The 19,453-nt window shown below is 59.8% G+C and overlaps 2 protein-coding genes across 2 annotated transcripts; one reads left to right on the top strand and one right to left on the bottom strand.

Moving 5' to 3' along the window:
- Positions 1 to 685: 685 nt before the first annotated feature.
- On the top strand, positions 686 to 5,702 carry DLX6 (distal-less homeobox 6). The gene is made up of 3 exons (XM_069774658.1): positions 686 to 1,611; positions 2,567 to 2,760; positions 4,550 to 5,702. Exons 1-3 carry the CDS (start codon positions 1,251 to 1,253, stop codon positions 4,799 to 4,801), a joined length of 807 nt encoding a protein of 268 aa, XP_069630759.1. The 5' UTR covers positions 686 to 1,250; the 3' UTR covers positions 4,802 to 5,702.
- Positions 5,703 to 13,452: 7,750 nt separating this feature from the next.
- Positions 13,453 to 16,798, bottom strand: DLX5 (distal-less homeobox 5). The gene is made up of 3 exons (XM_069774652.1): positions 15,787 to 16,798; positions 14,402 to 14,586; positions 13,453 to 14,154 (listed from the first exon to the last, which is right to left on the bottom strand). The coding sequence occupies exons 1-3, from the start codon at positions 16,139 to 16,141 to the stop codon at positions 13,822 to 13,824; spliced, it is 873 nt and encodes a 290-aa protein (XP_069630753.1). The 5' UTR covers positions 16,142 to 16,798; the 3' UTR covers positions 13,453 to 13,821.
- Between the last annotated feature and the right edge of the window lie 2,655 nt (positions 16,799 to 19,453).

The raw sequence follows: 19,453 nt of genomic DNA, 5'->3' as shown, positions 1-19,453 counted from the left end.
TTCCACCTCCCAAAATAAACCCAGTCCATAATCATTACAGGCAAATTGTTCTGAATTTTATAGCAGCAATTTGAACAAAGTACTGCAGTTAATCATGGGAGATTTTTGTGTATTCCTGATTAGAAGTCTAATTGCCTCCTTCCAGAAAGTAAAAATAACTGTAAAACGACTCTATTTTTATCATTAACAATGTTGACAATAAAATAAAATCAACTGGAATTGTAATCTAAAGACAAATTTAGGGCGCAGGCACTTTTTTTTTTCCTTCGGTCGTTTATATCCTAATCAAGCTTTTGCCAAAACCGCCAACCGCACGTAGCCATTTGCATATATTTGAAAGCGATTACGGGGAGCTGCCGCCGCCGCCGCTTTCAGCGGCGAAAAAATGCGCTGCGCGTCGCTTCGCCGCAGCGAAAATACCGCGCAAAGCAGCGCGGAGGGGGGGGGGGGAGATATGGAGGGGGGTCGTGCGGTGTGGGGGATGCGTGGTTTTGGGGGGGGGGAGATGGGGGCAGGCGCTCCCTTTTTCCCCACCCGCGCGCGGGGCGCGAAGCGCGCAACGCGCCCTTCGCGCCCCGCGCGCGGGTGGGGAAAAAAGGTTGGGGGGGGGGGGGGAGAAGAGGAGGGGGGCGGGAGCGGGCAGCGCGCGCGCTGCCGGCGCGGCGGGGCGGTGACGTCAGGGGGCTGAGTGACCAATGAGGGAGGCGCTGCCCTCCGGAGACGAACCATTCGACTTGTGCGCGTCCCTGCCCTTCAAGTCGAAGCGCCGGAGCCCCAACTTTCCGGGCTCCCACCTTAAACCCCCCCCACCCCCCAACGCCCGGCCCTCCCCCCCCTCCTCTCCAAAAAAAAAAAAAAAAAAAAAAGAAAAAAGAGAAAAAAAAAAAGAAAAAACCCACCCCACGCGCCGGAGGGGGGGTGGGGGGGATGAAGGAAAAGAGCGGCGCAAAAAAGCGCCGGGAGTAGCCCGCCCTCCCCCTCCACACACCCCGCACACCGCCCTCCCCTTCCTCCCCTCCCTCAGTGAACGAGGCCCCTCGCACAACGGCTCCTTGGAGAGGAGGGGGGGGGGAAGGAAAAAAAAAAGGCGGAAAAGAAAAAAAAAAAAAAAAGAAAAGAAATTAAATTAAATCACCGCCGCCTCTCCAGCGGTGCCGCGGCGGGTAAGGGGAGCGGCGGTGGCTGGGCAGAGAGGAGGCAGAGCGCGGGGGGCGAGCCGGGGAGCGCCGCGCTCTCCCTCCCAAACTTTGATGATGACCATGACTACGATGGCTGACGGGCTGGACGCGCAAGACTCCTCCAAATCCGCCTTCATGGAGTTCGGGCAGCAGCAGCCGCCGCCGCCGCAGCCGCCGCCGCCGCCCCACTCCCAGCAGAGCTCGCCGGCCATGGCCGGCGCCCACTACCCGCTGCACTGCCTGCACTCCGCCGCCGGCTCGCACCCGCACCACCAGCATCACCACCACAGCTCGCCCTACTCCGGCAGCGCCGGCTCCTACAACCACCGCTCGCTGGCCGCCTACCCCTACGTGAGCCACTCGCAGCACAGCCCGTACCTCCAGTCCTACCACAACAGCAGCGCGGCCAGCCAGACGCGGGCGGACGACGCAGGTGAGCCGGCACCCGCTTCCCCGACCCGCCGCCAGCCTCTTTCTCCCCGACCCCCGCCCCTCCGTCCCCGGCCACCCCCGGGGCAGCTGCGTAACGACCCCCGCCGCGGCCCCCGCTCCTGCCCAGGGCGATGCCGGCCCTGGGCTGCGCGGCCCGCCGGCGAGAGGAGGGGGGGGGTTGCTGGCTCCCGCGGCCCCTCCGCGGGCCTGCTGCCGCCGTACCGGGCGGCGGGGCCGCCGCGCTCCCCCCCGCCCCGGCCGGCCGGCGGCGGCGGCGGCGGCTGCCGGCGGTACCGCGGCGCTGGGCACCGGCGCCTCCCCGCTCGCCCCGCGGCCGGCGGGCAGGGGGCTGCGCTCGGCGCTCCTTTGTTACGGCGGGACCGGCTTTGGGCAAAATTCCTGCTAGCACCTGAGGAGTGAAAGTTTCCAGGCGAGCGGGTCGCATTCCGCTCGGGGGCCGTCTGATTTATGTATTTTTTTGCAGGGAGCCGCTCATTTTGTACGTATTCATCCGGAGGGGCACGGCGGGGGGGGGCGGGGGGGGAAGCATTGTTAAAAGTCTCGGACCGGTGATTCACGGACCACCGAACTGGCGACGCGAAGTCAATTACCTGGGTAAAACCTGGATGGACCTGGAACCAGGCATCCCTTCACGAAGCCAGCGCTGCACTTCATTTTAATTTTTTTTTTAATTTTTTTTTTTCTCCCCCGGGGGGAAGGCGGCGTGCCCACTATGCCCGGACAGTTGGTTTGGTTTGGTTTTTTTTTCTCCCGGTAGCTCCCAAGCAGCAGCCTGCGCCGCAGCGTGCCTTTAAGGAGCCGGAGCCTGTTTGTGCGCGATGCTGTCGAAGGGGCGTCGGGGCCGGCTGCCGGGTTTTTAGGAGCCGTGGCAGCCAAAACGCGCGCGTTAAATAGCTAAGGAGGGTGATGTTTCAGCTGCCTCGTTCTGCTTGCAGATCAGCAAAAAACCACGGTGATTGAAAACGGTGAAATCAGATTCAATGGAAAAGGGAAAAAGATTCGGAAGCCTCGAACCATTTACTCTAGTCTACAACTCCAGGCTTTAAATCATCGCTTCCAGCAGACTCAGTACCTGGCACTTCCAGAGAGAGCTGAACTGGCAGCTTCATTAGGACTTACCCAGACACAGGTAATTACTGGGAATCCCAAATCACTGAAATCCTGCTCGAGCAATAAAGGCCAAGCAAAGTACGGTGCTCCCTAAACGTTCTGGCCTCTGTACGGGAACGCTCGAAAAGGTAACGCACACGGTCCCCATCTATACGTGATAGGACTTATCTAATGCACGACAGAGAGACCGGTCTACCGCAGAAGGAGCTGAACGCGCCCTTCCCTCAGCCGCCTGGCGAGCAAATGCCCCCTTTTGATGCCACACATAACATTTTAAAATTGCCTCTGGTTTTTGGATAATTCCAGCACCGAGATGCAGTCGCCCAGCTGTGAAAAGGAGAACAAAACAAAGGCAAGGAGTCGCTGGGCCCGAGGTAGAGCTAAAAGCAAAGCTGCCTCGTAGCGAGCTATAGGTAGTGGGGAAGCAGGAACATGTTAGGAAATACCTGTAAAATCAATAGTTAATTCACCCTGGATGACTAACGCAAATGCAGTGGTTACCCTTGGGCAAAATGTACGAAAGGTGATAATAGATCTGAAGATCAAAGACAGCCGTGTACAAAATTATAGCAGGTTAAGCCATAGTTAAGTGTGGTTGGAGTAGCTGTGCCATTCTGCTAATTTAAGCTTGAAAGACACATGAGGCGTTACAGGCTTCCCAGGCTGGGGTTTGTGGAGATGTGCATGGATAGATGGGATCAATTCGGGTAAAATGTAATCATGTGAATTTATGAGCTTAACAAATGACTGCAGGATTTTATCATTGTCATTGATAGCAGTCGCTTCCAGCCAGCGATTTTTAAATACTCAACAAACATTAATCATGGGAATAGACCTGATAGTTTTACAAATGCGATTTTAGTATCCTTAGCATGCACACTCTGTCTCACCGCTGTCTCGCTTTCTCTCGCACGCCTAGATTTTTCAGGGGCCCGATCCTGGGCATGCAGCTCGACAAGCACCCCTGCTTATGCCCTAACATTACGGCTGCGAAGTTTGCAAGGTCAAATACACGTGGGAGGTGTTTTCTTTGTTTGCTTGATTTTAAGGAACATGTGTGTCTATATGTCTTGCATATATATAATTTCCATAATAATGCTGATCTGCCGGAGTGGGCCCGATCCTTACACACCTCATCGAGTGTAGGCTCCCTCCTCGGGAGTTCTGCTGGATTAGGAGCAGGATGAGACCCAAAGCGGTCTGAATAGCCCATTACTCGCCGAGAAAAGAGAATTTTCCTTTCTTTAAAAACAACTTTGAAAAGAAAGCCACGATCCTGGTTCCATTGTGCCTCCTTCCCCATCACATCAGCAAGGACAGCTTGATCGTGCACGTTTTTGGATGCGCGATTTCTTTGTAAGTGCCCTTTGTCTATTGGCTCCTGTCTCCTGGCACAAAATCATATGATTGCCCGTGTTTGACAACAGTTTGCCCAAACGATCAAATGACCTCCAAAATTCTGAATGAGGTGTCTTTAACACCTCTTTAACGGGAGAGCTCAGAGCACCCTACTGTGTCGCAGCTCGATCAGTCTGGCCTGCCCAGGGAAAATAGCGTTCCAGCTTAAACCCTGCACCCCTCTCGCTTTCCAGCTCCGCTCTGCCTCTCCCGTTCTCTCCAGCTGCACCCGGAGCCCGAGAGCAGCAGTAGCTCATCCTCCTTCCCCTCTCCCCTTTCCCCAGCTCCACACCCGACTGGCGTGGGCTCTCAAGACCTTCTCCAGAGAAAAGCCGGGCCCCCCCGGGGTGTCCCCTGCTGTGCTCTGGGTGCTGACGGCAGCCTAATACCTGCTGCGTTTTGGTTTACAGGTGAAGATCTGGTTTCAGAACAAGCGCTCCAAATTCAAGAAGCTGCTGAAGCAGGGCAGCAACCCCCACGAGAGCGACCCGCTGCCCGGCTCCGCCGCCCTCTCCCCTCGCTCTCCGGCTCTGCCTCCAGTCTGGGACGTTTCAGCTTCTGCCAAGGGAGTCAATATGCCTCCCAACAGCTACATGCCTGGCTATTCTCACTGGTATTCTTCTCCACATCAAGACACAATGCAGAGACCACAAATGATGTGAATTGTCCAAGAGAAATAATCTCCCAAGAACGCCTCGTCTCGACATGGCAAGAAGTTCCCCTGCTTTGCCAAGCCGTGCCAGCTAACAGGCTCTGTGTGAACTTGTAGATGCGGCAAAGAGACAGAGTGGCTTTATTTTATTTTATTTTTTTTTTTTAAGTAACCTCAGCGATTGATCTTGAACAGAAAGACACAATTTTCATTCTGGCGCACAGAAGACACTTCTCTTTAGGATATTTTCCTTTGGACTCCAAGGCACCAGCCTCTTTCTCTGTGGAGTATACGTCAAAACAAACTTTTTACAAACTTTGCCCACAAGAAGAACCTGAATGTACCATGGCAGCCGTTTTTACTTGTTTAATGAGCTAAAGACATTACATGATGAAAGAGAGACTAGTCAAAGCTCCTTCATTTTTATTCACCAAATCCGGACTGGGGAAAAAAAAAAAAAAATTAAAAGAGAGAAGAAGGGATTTAAAAAAAAACAATGAAGAGGGGGAAAAAAAGGAGAACTGGTTGAAAAAAAATGAAAATATACTGTAAGATTAGAACATTACCACGAAGCAAAACCTGCATGCTTTCTCAAAATGCAATGGGCTGCGGCTCAGAAGAAACCACCGTCTCTCCCGCGAAGAGCCCCTGCACCCGCACACACCCGCACACAGCCGGACAGCCTCCCGGAGACGAGCAGAAAAGACAGAGCGAGGGATCGGCGGCAGCACCGGCCGCCGCGGTCCGGGGAAGGAAGGTTCCGCGCTGCCTGACGGCAGTCCCCCCACCCCGAGCGAGAGGGACCTTTCCCCCGAGCAACCTTTCTGTATATATTGTTGAATTTTAGTTGTACATATACTTTGTATGTTTTTGTCTTCTTTCATATATAGAGTAAAAGCCACAAAACGCCCGCCTGGCTCCTCTTTCTCTCCGCCGTAGCGGATGCCCACCTCCCCCGACCTGCCCCCCCAGTTCAGCCCAGGCAGCTGGACGCTGTCCCCCCGCTCGCCTGCGCGCACAGACACCGCTACCTGCACATGCATCTGCGAGCAAAGACAGAAAAGCTGGGGGGTGGGGGGAAGGCTGGGGGGCAGCAGCTGGTGGTGTGGTCGGGTTTAAGGCTACGGCTAAGACAGGAGACCTCGAGACCGCAAAGATAAGCCTAGAAGTTTCCCATCACCCGGCCATTTCTGCTGCGACTTCGCTGCTCCGCTGCTCAGCTGAGCTGAGCTTTCTCGCCGAGGCAAAGCCCAGAGCCCTGCCTTTCTTCCCCAAGGTTGGAGACTCCAAATTATTAAGAAAGGAGGCGCCCTCCTTTGTTTTTAAAGAGCAGACAATGCAAGCTGAGGAATGTTTTGCAAAGCCCTGAGAGGTGCCCAGGCACACAACACGCTGTCCAGCCAGCTCCAGCCTCACCGGCTTGTGGAAAGCACAGCAACTACTGACAATGAAAAGCCCTTTCCTCATCCAAGCTGGGTGCCCCATACTGCGAGAATTAATGGCTAGAGACCTGGGCATCCTTCAAATTATGAACCTTGAAACCACTGAGCCATTTATCAGAAGTCAATAGAGATCCTCAGAGTGCTCCATATAATGACAGCTACATACAGTCGTGCAAAAGGACAGTCACTATAATTAGACACAAAGCAAAGACTACTTACCAACATACCAGTTTTTTGGGGGGTGTTTTTTTGTTTTTTTTTGAGCAACTTCCACGCTCAGTCAGTCTTCAGAGTGGTTTAAAACCGATCAGTCTTGTCATTTTCTACCATTCGTATTGTTACATTAGGAAAAATGTTTTCTTTTCTTTTTTTCCCCTTCCCACTGTGAAACTTTGGGTTCAGAGCTCCCCAGGATCAATTCTGAACAAAGCCTCCAGCTGCAGTGCCATCCAATTTGAAGCAGACATTGGGGACAATTTAAGGTTTTTATCCACAAGAAGGTTTTTTTCCATTCTCTTAAATGCAGCCATAATTAGAGTAATTTTTCATGTAGCCCGCTGATTACAGCGTTTTTACCGTCAAAGATAATTACCTGTAATTTTCTTCCACTTTTAATACTAAAAAGCCATCTTTATTTAGATTCAGGAACAGGAAAGGCGAAACAAAAGAGGAAAATTATTCTGTTATTCATACACAAATTGCAGAGACGTAGGGCCTAAAATTGAAAATTAACCAAAATTATAATGCTGAAAAGAATGGAAGAGGCTTCAGAAGTACAGCTGGTAGTGGGGCTCACTGAATTATTCAAATGACACTGGAGAGAAAGCTACCATACATTTAAACCAACAGCATTTGCGTGCGTGTGTGTGTGTGCGCATCTCTCAGAAAACCCTGCTTTACCCCCCCGCCCCCCAAAGCTTGCCCCCGTGCGGGCTCACCCTCGCCCCCGCAGAGGGGCGGCGGATGCCCCGGGGAGCGAGCCCCGCAGCCCGGGGAGCCCGGCCCGGCCCGGCCGAGCCCAGCCTGGCGGGTCCCGGCCCCCACGGCCCCCGCAGCTTAACCCTTTCGCCGCAGCCCCCGAGTGGAGACGGCGGCGGACGGGGTGTGCGTCCCCCCTCCCCGCGCCCGCTGGCGGGCCCGGGGGGGGGTGGGAGAAGGGGGCTCGCTGCTTCTCGTGGGCTTTCGGGGGGCTCGCCCTCGCCCGCACGCCTCGCCGGTGCCCGCGTGGGTGGCGGCGCGGAAGGGCTCTCGGTGCGCCGTGCCCTCCTCCCCCACGAGTGATGTCTCGGGTGGGCTTAAATAAAGGCCAGACGAGAAGCAAGCGAGCGAGCGAGCGAGCGGTAATGATAAAAAAGGCTCAACCGGGTGGGAGAAGGTGGGAGAGGCAGGCCTCTCCGGCGGCGGGGTGGGAGCGAATGGACGGCAACGGCGGCAGCGCCGGCTCCCACTCGCGCGGCGGCCGCCCCGGGAGACTCTCGTGAAACAGCGTCATCTATGGATGGAGCGGCGGCAGCTCCCCACGCCAGCCCCCAAACCTGCCGCCGCCGGGCTGCCAGCGCCGGCCCCGCCGCCGCCGCCGCCGCCGCCGCCACCGCCCGCCGCCGGGCTCCGCCGCCCCGGGGCCGCCGGGGTGGGCGCCGCGGAAAGGCGCGCTGTCGCCGCCCCACCGCGGGGCCGGGCGGCCGGGACTGGCCCCGGGGGCCGGCCCCGGGCCTCGCAGGGTTTCTCCGCGGAGCCCCGCGCCGCCCCTCCGGTAGCCCGGCGGGGCCCCCGCCGCCCCGCGCCGCCCGCCGCCCCCGGCGGCACCGGGAGGGGGAAACCACCGGCGCAAGAGTGACCGCGAAAGCGGGGGAACGAGCAAGGACGGAGCGTGCCTCGAAGGGGAAGGCGCGAAGCGGTCACAAGCCGAGCCCCAACCCGAGCGAGCCCCAAAACTTACCCCCTGTGAAAATCTGCTAAGCAAGGATCGGGGTCTAGAAATCTACACTGAACAGAAGCAGTGGAGAATATTTTTCTGAGTCTCAGGGCAGAAGCTCTTTCTCTATATTCTTGGTTGAGTGAGCACATCCAGGTGTGAAATTGTTTGCACACCCCAGCACCTCTTATATTGCCAGCAAAATTAGCTGTTATTACTGTCACTGTTTAGTGATGGTTAGCTTGATAAAAAAAAACTGCTGTAATCAAGACCTGGCGCATCTTTGCAAATTACAGATAATTGTAAACGTCCAGATTATGATAATAGCATCCTAATCCAGCCTGCAATATAATTATTACAGAGTGTTACATCTGAAACTGTCCAGTAGGGCTAATTCAGCCATTATTTAGACCCTATTTTTGCACTGCAAATGGGTTGCTGAGTTGAAAATGTACGATTGTAATTTCACGGGGCACTCAATGAGTAATGGTATAGGGAGAGAAAAATACAAAAGTGAAATGTGAACAGTAGCGATCAAATCAAACTCTGAAGGACAAAAGACTGTTTGATTCATAGGGAATGAGAAGAGCGGGAATTAAGAAAATAGCAAATCAGTGGTCTGCAGCGTTACGTGTCCAAATCTCAACGAGTGCGAGCCTGATGTGCAGGCAGGGGCCGATGCTGCGGGCTCCCGCCTGCATCCGTCCGCCTCTCGGCTCGGCTCTTCCCGGCAGGCTCTCCCCGGTGCCCGAAGGAGCCCCGGGCTCGCCCCCACATCCCCAAAAGCGGGCTCGCCCTTCTCGTGTGCCTCCTCTCAGGTGGCGGAGAGCCACTTTCGGGCAAGAAGCCTGGGAGCCTCGGCACCGGGCGGGGGGAGGGTGCGGGACGCGGCGTGCGGGACGCCGGGGCCGGGCACCCTCCGCCCGAGGCTGCGGAGCCCGCGGCCTCTTGCGCTCCCGCGCACCCGCTGGACCAGTCGTCAGGGGTCCTTAAGGAAATTATCACAGAACCGACTCAATTGTAATTAATTAACCGAAAGAGCCTGGCTAACAGGACTACCTGCAGCTCGCGAGGTTAACTCATTGGGCTAGGTCGCTTTCCACTCCTGATTAGCTTTTATTAACCCTGGACACGAAATACACAAACCCGCTTCATTTTTAATGGCCCAAATCATCAAAGCGCTGCTGCTGCCCCGCCGGCAGGTACCGGCGGGGTCCGGGTGCGGGGGGGGGGGGCGCAGCGCCCGGGGCTGGCCCCGTGGCCAGGAGGGGTGCTGGCCCCGTGGCCAGGAGGGGTGCTGGCCCCGGCCCTCGCTGGCCTCCCCCGGCTGCAGCCGCGCCTGGCAGCCCGCAGCCTTCCTCTGCGCGCTTTTCTCCGCGGGAATTAATACAAAGAACGCGAAGAAAGGGAAAAGAAAGCTCAGTGGATACCGCGAGGTGAAAGCCCTATAAAACGCGTTATATGGTGCACAGCGAGGAGACTGTAAAGATTGCCTGGGATGGAGGGCCAGCTCCGCAGTCAGGCAGGCGATGCCGCTGCAGAGCACGGAGCCAAGTCAGGATCCGGCCCGGCGAGGCTCGCCGAGCTCTGCTGCGAAGCCCAGGCTGAGGTTTAGGCAACCTCTCCGGCAAAGCCGAGGGGCAGGCAGCAGCGGGAGGAGAGCGAGGAGCCATCCCCGGGCTCCTCCTTGCCAAGTGCTGAATCAGTCGCGGCTTCTGGCCGGGCCCGGCTCCCCGGGCCCTCACCTAAAGGGAAATAAGGAGGCGAGGGCGCCTGGGAGTTTTGGCCGCGGCCTTGAAGGTCGTGTCCCTGGAAGGTGTTCACAGAGACACCCTGGGGGGGGGGGGGTGTGAGTGTCGGGGTTTATCGGGTCTGTATTCCTGGCAGATAAACCATTGCTTATCCTCCCAAATGGCATGTGAACAGACGCACCGCCGAACAAAGAGCAGAAAGATTTAATTGATGTAACACAGATTCTCCCTAAAAAAAAAAGGGGGGAGAGAGAAAGGGAGGCTTAACGTAAACTCCGCCGCTCCGATTTTCACGGCTCTTGTCTGACCTATAAAACAGGTTATTGCGTTACTGCAGGCAACCGCTCAAATGACTGAGAGCGAGAAGAGGGGCTTCTCCCCCCAACCCCGACTTTCCTGCAGCAATAGCTCTCCTTGCCGTGATCCACGACCGAGCCACCTAAAGTCTGTCAGTCGCCAAATCGCGTGGTAGAAACCTTTAATCGATGCCACATGTGCGGCGCACGTTGGGGACACAGCGCTGCCGGCGGCGGAGCGGGCAGCGCCCGGAGGCCCGCGCAGGCAGCGCGCGCCGCGGGGGGATGAATTTATGGGGGAGACCGAAGGGGGCGAGAGAAATGCCTGACGAGCGGGCTGCCTTGACGCGGTGACAGGTTGGAGGGGGTGGTTTTTTCCTTCCCCAGGGAAGAGGGGGAGGGAAACCGGGTGGCTTAGCGAGGAGGCAGCCCTCCCCCGGATGGAGGCTCTTCCCCGCCGAGCGGTGCGGAGGTGCCCGGGCAGGGAGCAGCGGGGGCGGGGGGGGGGCTCTTTGGGGGAGCGGGGGGAGGTGTTCCCCCGGTGTCCGTAGGTGGGGGTGGCGGGCAGTCAGCTCTGTGTGTGTGTGTCTGGGTGTGGGGGGTGTGCGTGTGCGCCCCGTCCGGGGGCGAGCGCAGTGCGTGTGTGTGTGTGTGTGTGTGTGGGGATGGATCTGCTGTGGGTGGGAGAGCCCCAGGGGTGAGGGCAGTGTCAGGAGCTCTCGATCTGGGGCAGCTGGGGCTGCAGGCAGCTCTGTGTGTCTGTGTGTGTGTGTCAGGCCCTGTGGCTCAGCCCTGGAGCCGGCTCTGCACCCACAGGAATGTGGCTCCTCTCGGCTCCCCGAGCTGCCCCGGCTCCACATGGAAGTGGCCGCCAGGAAAAGGGAAGGGAGGGGAAGAGAGAGGGGGAGGAAAATAGAAAAAAAAAAAAAAAAAAAAAGCCCCGAGCCAGCAATCCGCCGAGCCCAAACCCAGCGTCAGACAAAGGACAGTTCATCCCATCCCTTTCCCGGGGAGGCAAGGGGGGAGGCCCGGACAAGCCAGGCTCCCTCCGACCGCCGCCGGAGCCCCGGGGGTGCGCCCGGGCGGGGAGAGGCGCCGGGGTGCGCCTGCCTGTGCGTACGGGGATGGGAGCATCCCCCTCAGCCCGGGGCTCTGACGGAGGGGCGGGCGGCTGGAGACCCTGGGTGCGCGTTGGGGTCGGGGCCACGGCGACGGGGAGCCTCGGCGAGGGGCATTGCCTAACCGGGCCTGGCTACCCTCTCCCGGGAAGGGGTGCCAGGCTCTCCCCGACCTGCCCACCACCACCCCGAGCCGGGAGGAGGAGAAATTCAGCAGGGAGAGGGACCGGCGTGGAAACCGAGCGGAGCTGACTCGGCTGGCCCGCAGAGGAGAGCGGTGCCAGAGCCGCCGGAGCCCAGGCTGCCCGGCCAGCGCCGGCAGAGTGAATTCTCATCCCTGCCCGGCATCCTGCCTGCCGGCATCCCGCCTCCCCGGAGCTGTTCCTGCGCTGTCCGCCGGAGCCCTCCCGGCCCCTGCAGGTTACCGTAACCAAACAAACAGCCCCGCGGCAGCTCCTCAAAGAAAAGGGTGGGTGGACCGACCTGGGAAACAGACCTCCAGCTCTTGTGTCCGGGCCTTTCTGCAAAGGGAAGGGACCTCGGGGAGGGGAGAATCTCTTAATGCAGGTTGAAAAAAAAAAATTAATGCTTGTCTAGCGGGAAACGAGGAAAAGAACGGAAGAAAATGAAAAGGCCGGGCTGCTTTTTTGCAGGGGGTGGAAGTTAGCAGAAGAGACAAAGCCGAGCTTTTCAGCAGCCCCAGAGTCGCGGAAAATCCCCGAAACCTTGCGGGTGAAATGAGCAGGAGCCGGTGCCCAGAGCCGCTGCGAGGACGCGGGGAGCGGCGGGGCACCGGCGGCAGGGCGGCCCGCTAGCCGGCAGCGGGCAGGGGTGGGCAGCCGGCGGCAGCCCCCGCCGCCCTGTCTCCGGCACCCACGCAGCCCTTCCCGGCGTGCAGGGAGCAGCTTTACCCAACAAGCTGGTCTATTGTACTGCAAGCCATTTACCAACCCCCAAACCTGTTACAAAACAGCAACCCCGGGCTTCTTTCTTCGGGGAGAAAACACGCGCACTCACACTCACGCACACGCACAAAACATGGCAGGCAGGAGCGGAGGGAGAAGAAAGGAGGGGGAGGGCAGCGGGGAGGAAGACTAGAGACAGGTAAGTGCACCCCAGGGCAGGAGCGTGCCTTTTCAGGCCTCGCTCCCAGCCCTGCCAGCGCTCCCCCCGCCGTCCTCGGGTGGCAGGGGGTAATTTTCTATCTCGGGGATCCTTCAAGGGACGCCTTTGTCACATTCGCCGCTGCTGCCTCACCCCGCACGGCCGTGAATTCCCAGCGCGGCTCCCCGCTCCCCCCTCCCACCCCGTGACGGCCGGGGAGAGGCGGGGGGGGGGGCCCACGGGAACGTGCGCCGCCGTGGGGGCCCCGCGGGCCGGTTGCTGCCGGGGAAAGCCCGGGGTTTCTGCTGGGAGAGGGGCCCACGCTCCGTGTGTGCCGCCAGCTGAGTGCTGCGCGGCCGCGGGCGCCGCCGCGGCCACCTGGCCGAAGCCGTGCCTCCGGCACCGGGCAGCGCTCGCAGAGGCTCCGCCACCCGGCTTTTTCCCTAAATCGTGTAGAGAAGAGATTTAAAAAAAGAAAAAAAAAAAAGTACCTCTGCAAAGTCCCTCCTTCAGCTGGAGCCGCCGCAGGCTTTTACCAGGAGGAAGGGGAGCGGGGCCCTCATTTTATCCTTTTCTCATATTTAGTGGCTCCCTTTGACGGAAACGTAATTTGTGTAATTAGCCGAGCGCACACGGGCGACTGATGGGCTGTGGAGTGTGCAGCTCTCGACGCTAATTGCTCTCAGGAAAGGATTCAGGGCGGCTTAAGGCGAGATATTTGCTTTCTAGCGTCAGGATGGGCAGCTTTCGCTTCAGCTTAAATCACTGTGCGATAAGGTGTACACGGTCTTGCAAAAGCCCTTTTTCCAGCGGGGAGAGAGCATCGCCGCCCCTCGGCTCGCCCATGGGGACCTACAAGGGACAGATCCTGCCAACACGCCCCGGCTCCGGTGGCACGGCATGGCGACCGAATGTGAGCTCCCAGGATCGGGCCCCTCAAAAATCCCTCTTTCCTCGCTCGCTCTCTGCAAGCAAACTGGCGTTATTTTTTTTGCCCCCCCTCTTATTAATAGAAGAAGGGGTAATTTGGAAACGTTTCTCGTGGTCGAAATAATTTTATTTTATTCAGAATATACAGTTTAATTCCTCTATCTACAATTATTTACAGGGTTAAAATAACATTGAAAAAAAGTCTCTGGAAAAGTTGAGGTCATAGATTTCAAGGCACCATTGATAGTGTCCACAGCTGAGCCAAAAAATGTCCGTATTGTATAAAAAAGGGTTTCCTTTGAAATGCAATAAGTTACATGCACAAGCTTTACACATTTTAATCTTTTTGTTTGTTTCTTTTCCCTTTAAAAATCCCCCATATGCATTCCTTTCGTTATTATTCCTTAACAGTAAAACACAGGAGTCCAAGGAACAACAAAAAAAAAAAAAAAAAAAAAAAAGAAGGGTCAGACTCTAATAAATTGTCCCAGAGGCCAGCGCTAACGGGTGCTGTAGGGAGCCGTGGGGTTGGAGGTGGGAGTTGATGGAGTTGGCAGCGGGGTACCAGGAAGCGGAGCTCTCCAGGTAGCTGGATGCAGGGGACGGGTTGGAGTTTGGAGGGTGAGCGTGCGCGTGGGCATGGTGGCTGAGGGAGCGGGACGAGCCCTGAGGTTCCCAAACCGCCGGCGACTGTGGAGAGTTGCAGGCCATGGGGTCGCTGGAGCTGGGGCTGTGCTCCGGGGGCATCTCCCCGTTCTTCATGATCTTCTTGATCTTGGATCTTTTATTCTGAAACCAAATTTTCACCTGGGAGGGGGGCGGGAGGAGAGGAGAGGGGAGGAAAGAGGGAGGGCGGAGGGAAACCGACACCATTAATGCCCGCCTGGCAAGCCGGCGCTCCGCGGCTGCGAGGGACCCGCTTCCCGCCACCCTCCCGGCCCCTCCGCGGGGCCCGATCCGGCCCCTCCCGCCGCGCCGCGCCGCGCCGGGGGGGCGGCCCTCCTGGCCGAGCGCGGCCCGGCCGAGCCGAGCCGAGCCGAGCCGAGCGCGGTACCTGTGTCTGCGTGAGCCCCAGGGAGGCGGCCAGCTCGGCCCGCTCGGGCAGGGCGAGGTACTGGGTCTTCTGAAACCTCCTCTGCAACGCCGCCAGCTGAAAGCTGGAATAAATAGTCCGGGGTTTGCGCACTTTCTTTGGTTTGCCGTTCACCATCCTCACCTCGGGCTCCGCCACCTCCTTCTCTGCACGGGCGCAAGGGCGGGAGAGAGACACAGACGCAGACGTTAAGGCGCGGGACGCGGCTCCGCTCCGCGCCGCGCAGCCTGCGCCGCCGGCGGACGCCTCTCGCCCGCGGGCCGGGCCGGGCCAGGCAGCGGCGCCGGCCCGACGGGCCCCCGCGGCTCCCCCCGGGGCTGCCGCCGCCGAGCGGCGGCCCCGCGCACCCTCCGCCGGCTCCCCGCGGTGAGGCGGGGGGGTGGGGTGGGGAGGCCGTCCCGCTCCCTCCGCGCCGGGCCGCCGGGCCTTGGCCACCGCCGGGCCTTGGCCACCGCCGGCCCTCCTCCGCCTCCGCGACCGCCCCGGGCATCGTCGGCGGAGGGCGGCGGCGGCGCCGGGCGCGCAGCGCTGCGCGGGCGGGAGCGCGGGGCATGCGCGCCCGCCGCGGGAACGAGGAGGATTATTGGAGCCCTGCTGGGAAGAGGCCGGCCCGGAGCCGAGACCTGCCCAGGAGCACCGACCGCTTCCCCCGCACGCCCGCGCCTTCCCCCCGCCGCCGCCGGCGAGTCCCCAAGCGCCACCGCGGCCGCACTCGTCCCAGCCGAGCCCCAGCCGCTTGGCTTGGCTACGGGCTTGCTTATTATTTTTTTCCCCTGTCCTCCCCCCCCCCCCCCCCCCAACAACTTACAAAGAAGTACATGGAAAGCGCTAAAACCGCGGCGCTTTCTGGTGAAAAATCCCTCCCGGCTTCGCAGCCCCGCCACGGCTGCGCTCCCCCTCCCAGTCTCCTCCCCCGCCCCTCCAGCACAGGGGGAAGGAAACTTTCTTTGCCACCGCGAACCTGAGTTTGAGACACGCAACAAGGCTTGGCTATTTTTCCCCCCTCTTCCTGCGGGGGGAAGGAGGAGGGAGGCAGCCGTGGGGGCCCGGGGCAGCTGACCGACGTTCGCTTCTCTAAAGCACTAGTGCTAGGATTCGTGCTTCGGACCGTGCGGGCTGGTCGGGAAAACTAGACAAGCTTTCCACCTTTTTTTGTTTGTTTGTTTTGTTTACACTTTCTTTAGTTTTCCTTTTAAATTTTTTTCCCTTTAATTTTTTTAAAAATTTGTTTCTCCCCGTGGATCGGGGAAAGCTGCGTCCCCGCGGTCCACGGGGCCGGGATCTGCGCTCTCCCAGCCTCCCCCCCGCCGCGGAAGCTCCCGCACGCCCCCGGCCCCGGCTCTCACCTGGCTGGCTGGCGGAGCTCTGTACGCGGTTGTAAGCCCCGCTGTACTGGTGGTAGGGGCTGGCGTAGCTGTAGTCTGCGTAGGCTTTGGCAGGATAGTTCCCGGCAGATCCGTTCATGCCGTGGTACTGATACTGGTAAGGGTTGAGCGCTTTGCCGTAGGAAGCCGAGGTAGGCGAGCAGTAGCCGTGCGGGGCTCCCCCCGCCGGGCTGTAGTAGTCGGAATCCGTAGCCGAGGACTCGGGTAAAGTGGGAGATTCCTGGGACGGGTGGTGCATGGCTGCGGCCGTCTGGAAAGGAGCCTGGAAGTCGCCGGATCTGATGTTGGGGACCCTTCTGTCAAATACTCCTGTCATAGCTCGGAGCCGGCGGCTGGCTGGGGCTGGCTGCTGGGGCTGCTCGGGTCTAAGCAGACATGTCTGGGGGAGGAGGCTGCGGCGCTGTGTCTGTCTCCGGCAGACTGCTGGCTGGGGCGCAGCATAGGCTTGGTTAAATCCTTAATTGCGCTCTTACGCACAGCAGGGTGGATCGGGTTCCATTGGCCAGAGCAATCGGGAGCAGCGACACCCTAACTCGTCCAACTAGTTTAGCACAACAAAGCTTTGGCTTAAAAAAAAAAAAAAAAAAAAGTCCCATTCAGGCTCTTTTAAAGAGAATACCAACAGCGATCTCCGAGCCGGAGCGTCGCGATCGGGAGGTTTCCGGCTCCCCCCGCGCCCCCCCCGCAGCCGGCGAGGGGTCTCGGCCGGCCCCGCCGCCCCGCGGGCGCGCAGCCCGGTGCCCCCGCAGCTCCAGCCCGCAGCCCCAGCCCGCAGCCCCGCGGGGGAGGGCCGCAGCCACGCCGCTCGGATTTGCCGTCCGGTCCCTCTCGGCTACGCTGCTGGCTTGGGAGCAACGCACCGGGCGCTGCCGGTTCCCGACGCGATTTCTGATCCGGCGGCGATAACCAGTCGCGTCTAGTCGGGGTTGTTTCGCTCGGATCGTGCCCCCTCTCCGGGGGACGCCGGCCGGGACCTCCGCGTTAAATAAAGTAAATCATATTACCCCCCCCCCCCAAATCTTGAATTTTAGTTACATCATTTCCTGCGTCGAAGACCCGAGCACGGCCCGGAGCCAGGCGGGAGGCTCCCGGCAGGACGCCCTGCGCGGGGGTGTGGGGGAGCTGCTGGGGCCACTGGTGGCACCACACGGCCTAGGGGCACCCCCCCGCCGGTGTCGCGAAAGGCGACCTGGCTGTGGCACGACGCCCGTGGGCGGAGAACCCCCGCCCCCCCCGCCAGCGCCGGCGCCCCCCCAGGTGCGGCCGTGGCCGCTCAGCCCCACGCGTGGCCGCTCCTCGCCGCCCCGTGACGATGCTCGCCACCTGGTCCCAGGGCCAGATCCCCGTCACGAGGGGAGCTCGGGACACCCTTACGCATGGGCAGGACGTCTGGCAGGCCGCCGCGGGGCTTCGCCGCTTGGAGGCCGTCGCAAGAGCCCACTTCACGGGTGACAGCCCCCCAGAAGGGGGTGGCGCTGCGCGGGGGTGTGTGTCCCCGTCCCGTGGCCCCCGCAGCACCCCGACCAGCAGCACCCGGTTTTCGGCGCCCGTCAATGCACCCAAGTCCCAGGCGATGGGCTCAGCGGCCGGGCCGGGGCGAACCGCGGGCTGGTGATGCCCCGACCCTGGTGATTTTACAGCAGCGTTGCAAAGAAATGGATCAGATTTTACTAGACACTAAGGAAAACAAATAAAAAGGCTGTATTCAGTGACCTGGAGTTGTAGATTTTTCTGAAGTTGTTTACTCTCCAGATTTAGCCTGTTTGCTCACCGAAGATCTCCTAGCCAGCTGGGTAACACTTGTAACACAACCGTGCATGTTGTACTTGAACTTATTGTTTGCTTTGGAAATGTCCACAGCTCATATAAAATCGCATTAAACAAATCCCTTAGCATTTCATTATATGAATCACTTACTTAAATCCATTGGAAATGCCTCCCCCCCCCCCCCTATTTTTTTTCTAAAGAGAGGAACCGGAGAGGGATGTATGTTTACGACTGGGGAGGGGGGGAAGTAAGTTTATTAAAGCTCCCAATTTGCATCCAGTTGGAAGGGACGGTAGAGATTTTAAACAGATGAAGAGGGGGAGAGGGTGGGGGGAAAGCCCATTTGTGTCATAAATTCCAGGGCACTGCACTTCAACACGTCCGGGCAGGAAGGTGCCGTTTGAAGGGAGAAAACAGGAGAGGACCTGGGCGCTGGTATCGCACCCGGCCCCGGCAGCGTCCGGAGCCGCGGCGGGTGCCGGCCAAGCCGTTCCTGCAGCTCACCGGGGAAATCTGGATCGGTTTCCTGCAGCAGAGAAAGTTTGCTCTTGTTTTATTCAGTGGCAAGGCGGCGGGGACACACACACGCACACACACGACACAGGACCAACAAAACTTTTGATATTAAATTAAAAAAAAAAAAGAGGGCGAGGGAAATCCAGCAGATACCACCGCGGATTTTTTTGGAAGGCACCCGCGGCCGTCGCAGCCCGTGCGAGGATCACCGGGCTGAGGGCACAGAAATCCGCCCGTCTGCGGGTTTCCTGCCCCTCGTCCTTCCCAGCCCGAACCCGATTTTCTTGACTTTCTGCTGTTTTTTTCCCCCAGCGGTTTTTATTTAACACATCCGGTGGGGAGCGAGCGTTTCAGAGGGAGCCGGAGTCTGTTTTCTATTTCACAATACGGTCATTGTTTACCGGCACATGCCCGCCGCCCCGCCTGAGCGGCTGCCCGGGGCCCCCGCCTCCAGCCGCGGCCCTCTCGGGCCCAAGCCCCGCTAAGCCGCGGACGGGGTGGGGGTGCGCGTGTGCGTGTGCGCCCGCCCGGCGCTTGCAGCCGGTCGGGGCGCGCAGGGCGCGGGGGCGCCGCGGCCGCGGACACGTCGGAGGCGCGCGGCGGCCGTGCCCGTGACAAGAGCGCCACGGCGTGGCCGCGCGGGGCGCAGCGCCGCCGCGCTACCTGCGCGCCGCCCGCTCCCCCCCCCCCCGCCCTCCGCGCCCCCCCCCCCCCCCGCTCCCCGCCGCCGCCGCCGCCGCCGCCGCCGCCCCCGCCCCCGCCGGGGCCAGACTGAGCGGCGGCGGCGGGCGCGGAGCCGGGCGGCCCCGCCAGCGCTCTCCCCGCAGGGCACGGGGACCGGGGCGCGGGAGCCGCCGGGCCGGCGGCCGCGGCCGGACAACGCGGCGATTGTTCCCGCCGCCCGCGCCGGGACGGGCTGCCGCGGAGGCAGCGGCGGGGCCCCCCGAGCGAGCCCCGCGGCGGGACGGGGCGCTGCCGTCTCGGCCGGTACCCGCCGGCCGCCCCGCCCTGCCCCGGTCCTGGCTCGGGAGCATCCCCGCGGGCCGAACCCTCCGCGCCAGGCCCGCCCGGAGACCGGGGGACCGGGGCGGGGGGGCATTTGCAGGGGGTTCTCCCTCCGCTCCCGCTCGGCCGTGCTTTGTTTCAGCCAAGGAGCGAAACATGTCAGATGAAGCCTCTCAGACTTTTGGATGAAATCTTGCAGTTGTTCAGAGAAAATCTTTCACTTTCTGCATAAAATACTCTCGTTCGGGCACCGAGTTTTTGCTGGAAACGTTATTTCCATGGAAATTGCTGGCGAAGAATGAAAGGCATTTTTTTCCCTTCTTAAAAAAAAAAAAATCCC

Source organism: Haliaeetus albicilla, chromosome 2 (genome assembly GCF_947461875.1).
Source record: "Haliaeetus albicilla chromosome 2, bHalAlb1.1, whole genome shotgun sequence".
NCBI classification, from domain to species: domain Eukaryota; kingdom Metazoa; phylum Chordata; class Aves; order Accipitriformes; family Accipitridae; genus Haliaeetus; species Haliaeetus albicilla.
The sequence above is the reverse complement of the archived record's forward strand: the minus strand, read 5'-3'. Positions and strand labels throughout refer to the sequence as shown.

Bases quoted from the DNA above. Each gene is read 5' to 3' on its own strand.
- DLX6 (XM_069774658.1), top strand. From the start codon at position 1,251: ATGATGACCATGACTACGATGGCTGACGGGCTGGACGCGCAAGACTCC. The intron at 1,612-2,566 runs GTGAGCCGGCAC...TTCTGCTTGCAG, and splicing joins GACGCGGGCGGACGACGCAG to ATCAGCAAAAAACCACGGTG. The intron at 2,761-4,549 runs GTAATTACTGGG...TTTGGTTTACAG, and splicing joins TAGGACTTACCCAGACACAG to GTGAAGATCTGGTTTCAGAA.
- DLX5 (XM_069774652.1), bottom strand. From the start codon at position 16,141: ATGACAGGAGTATTTGACAGAAGGGTCCCCAACATCAGATCCGGCGAC. The intron at 14,587-15,786 runs GTGAGAGCCGGG...GCGCCCGTGCAG, and splicing joins GAGCTCCGCCAGCCAGCCAG to AGAAGGAGGTGGCGGAGCCC. The intron at 14,155-14,401 runs GTACCGCGCTCG...CCCCCCTCCCAG, and splicing joins TGGGGCTCACGCAGACACAG to GTGAAAATTTGGTTTCAGAA.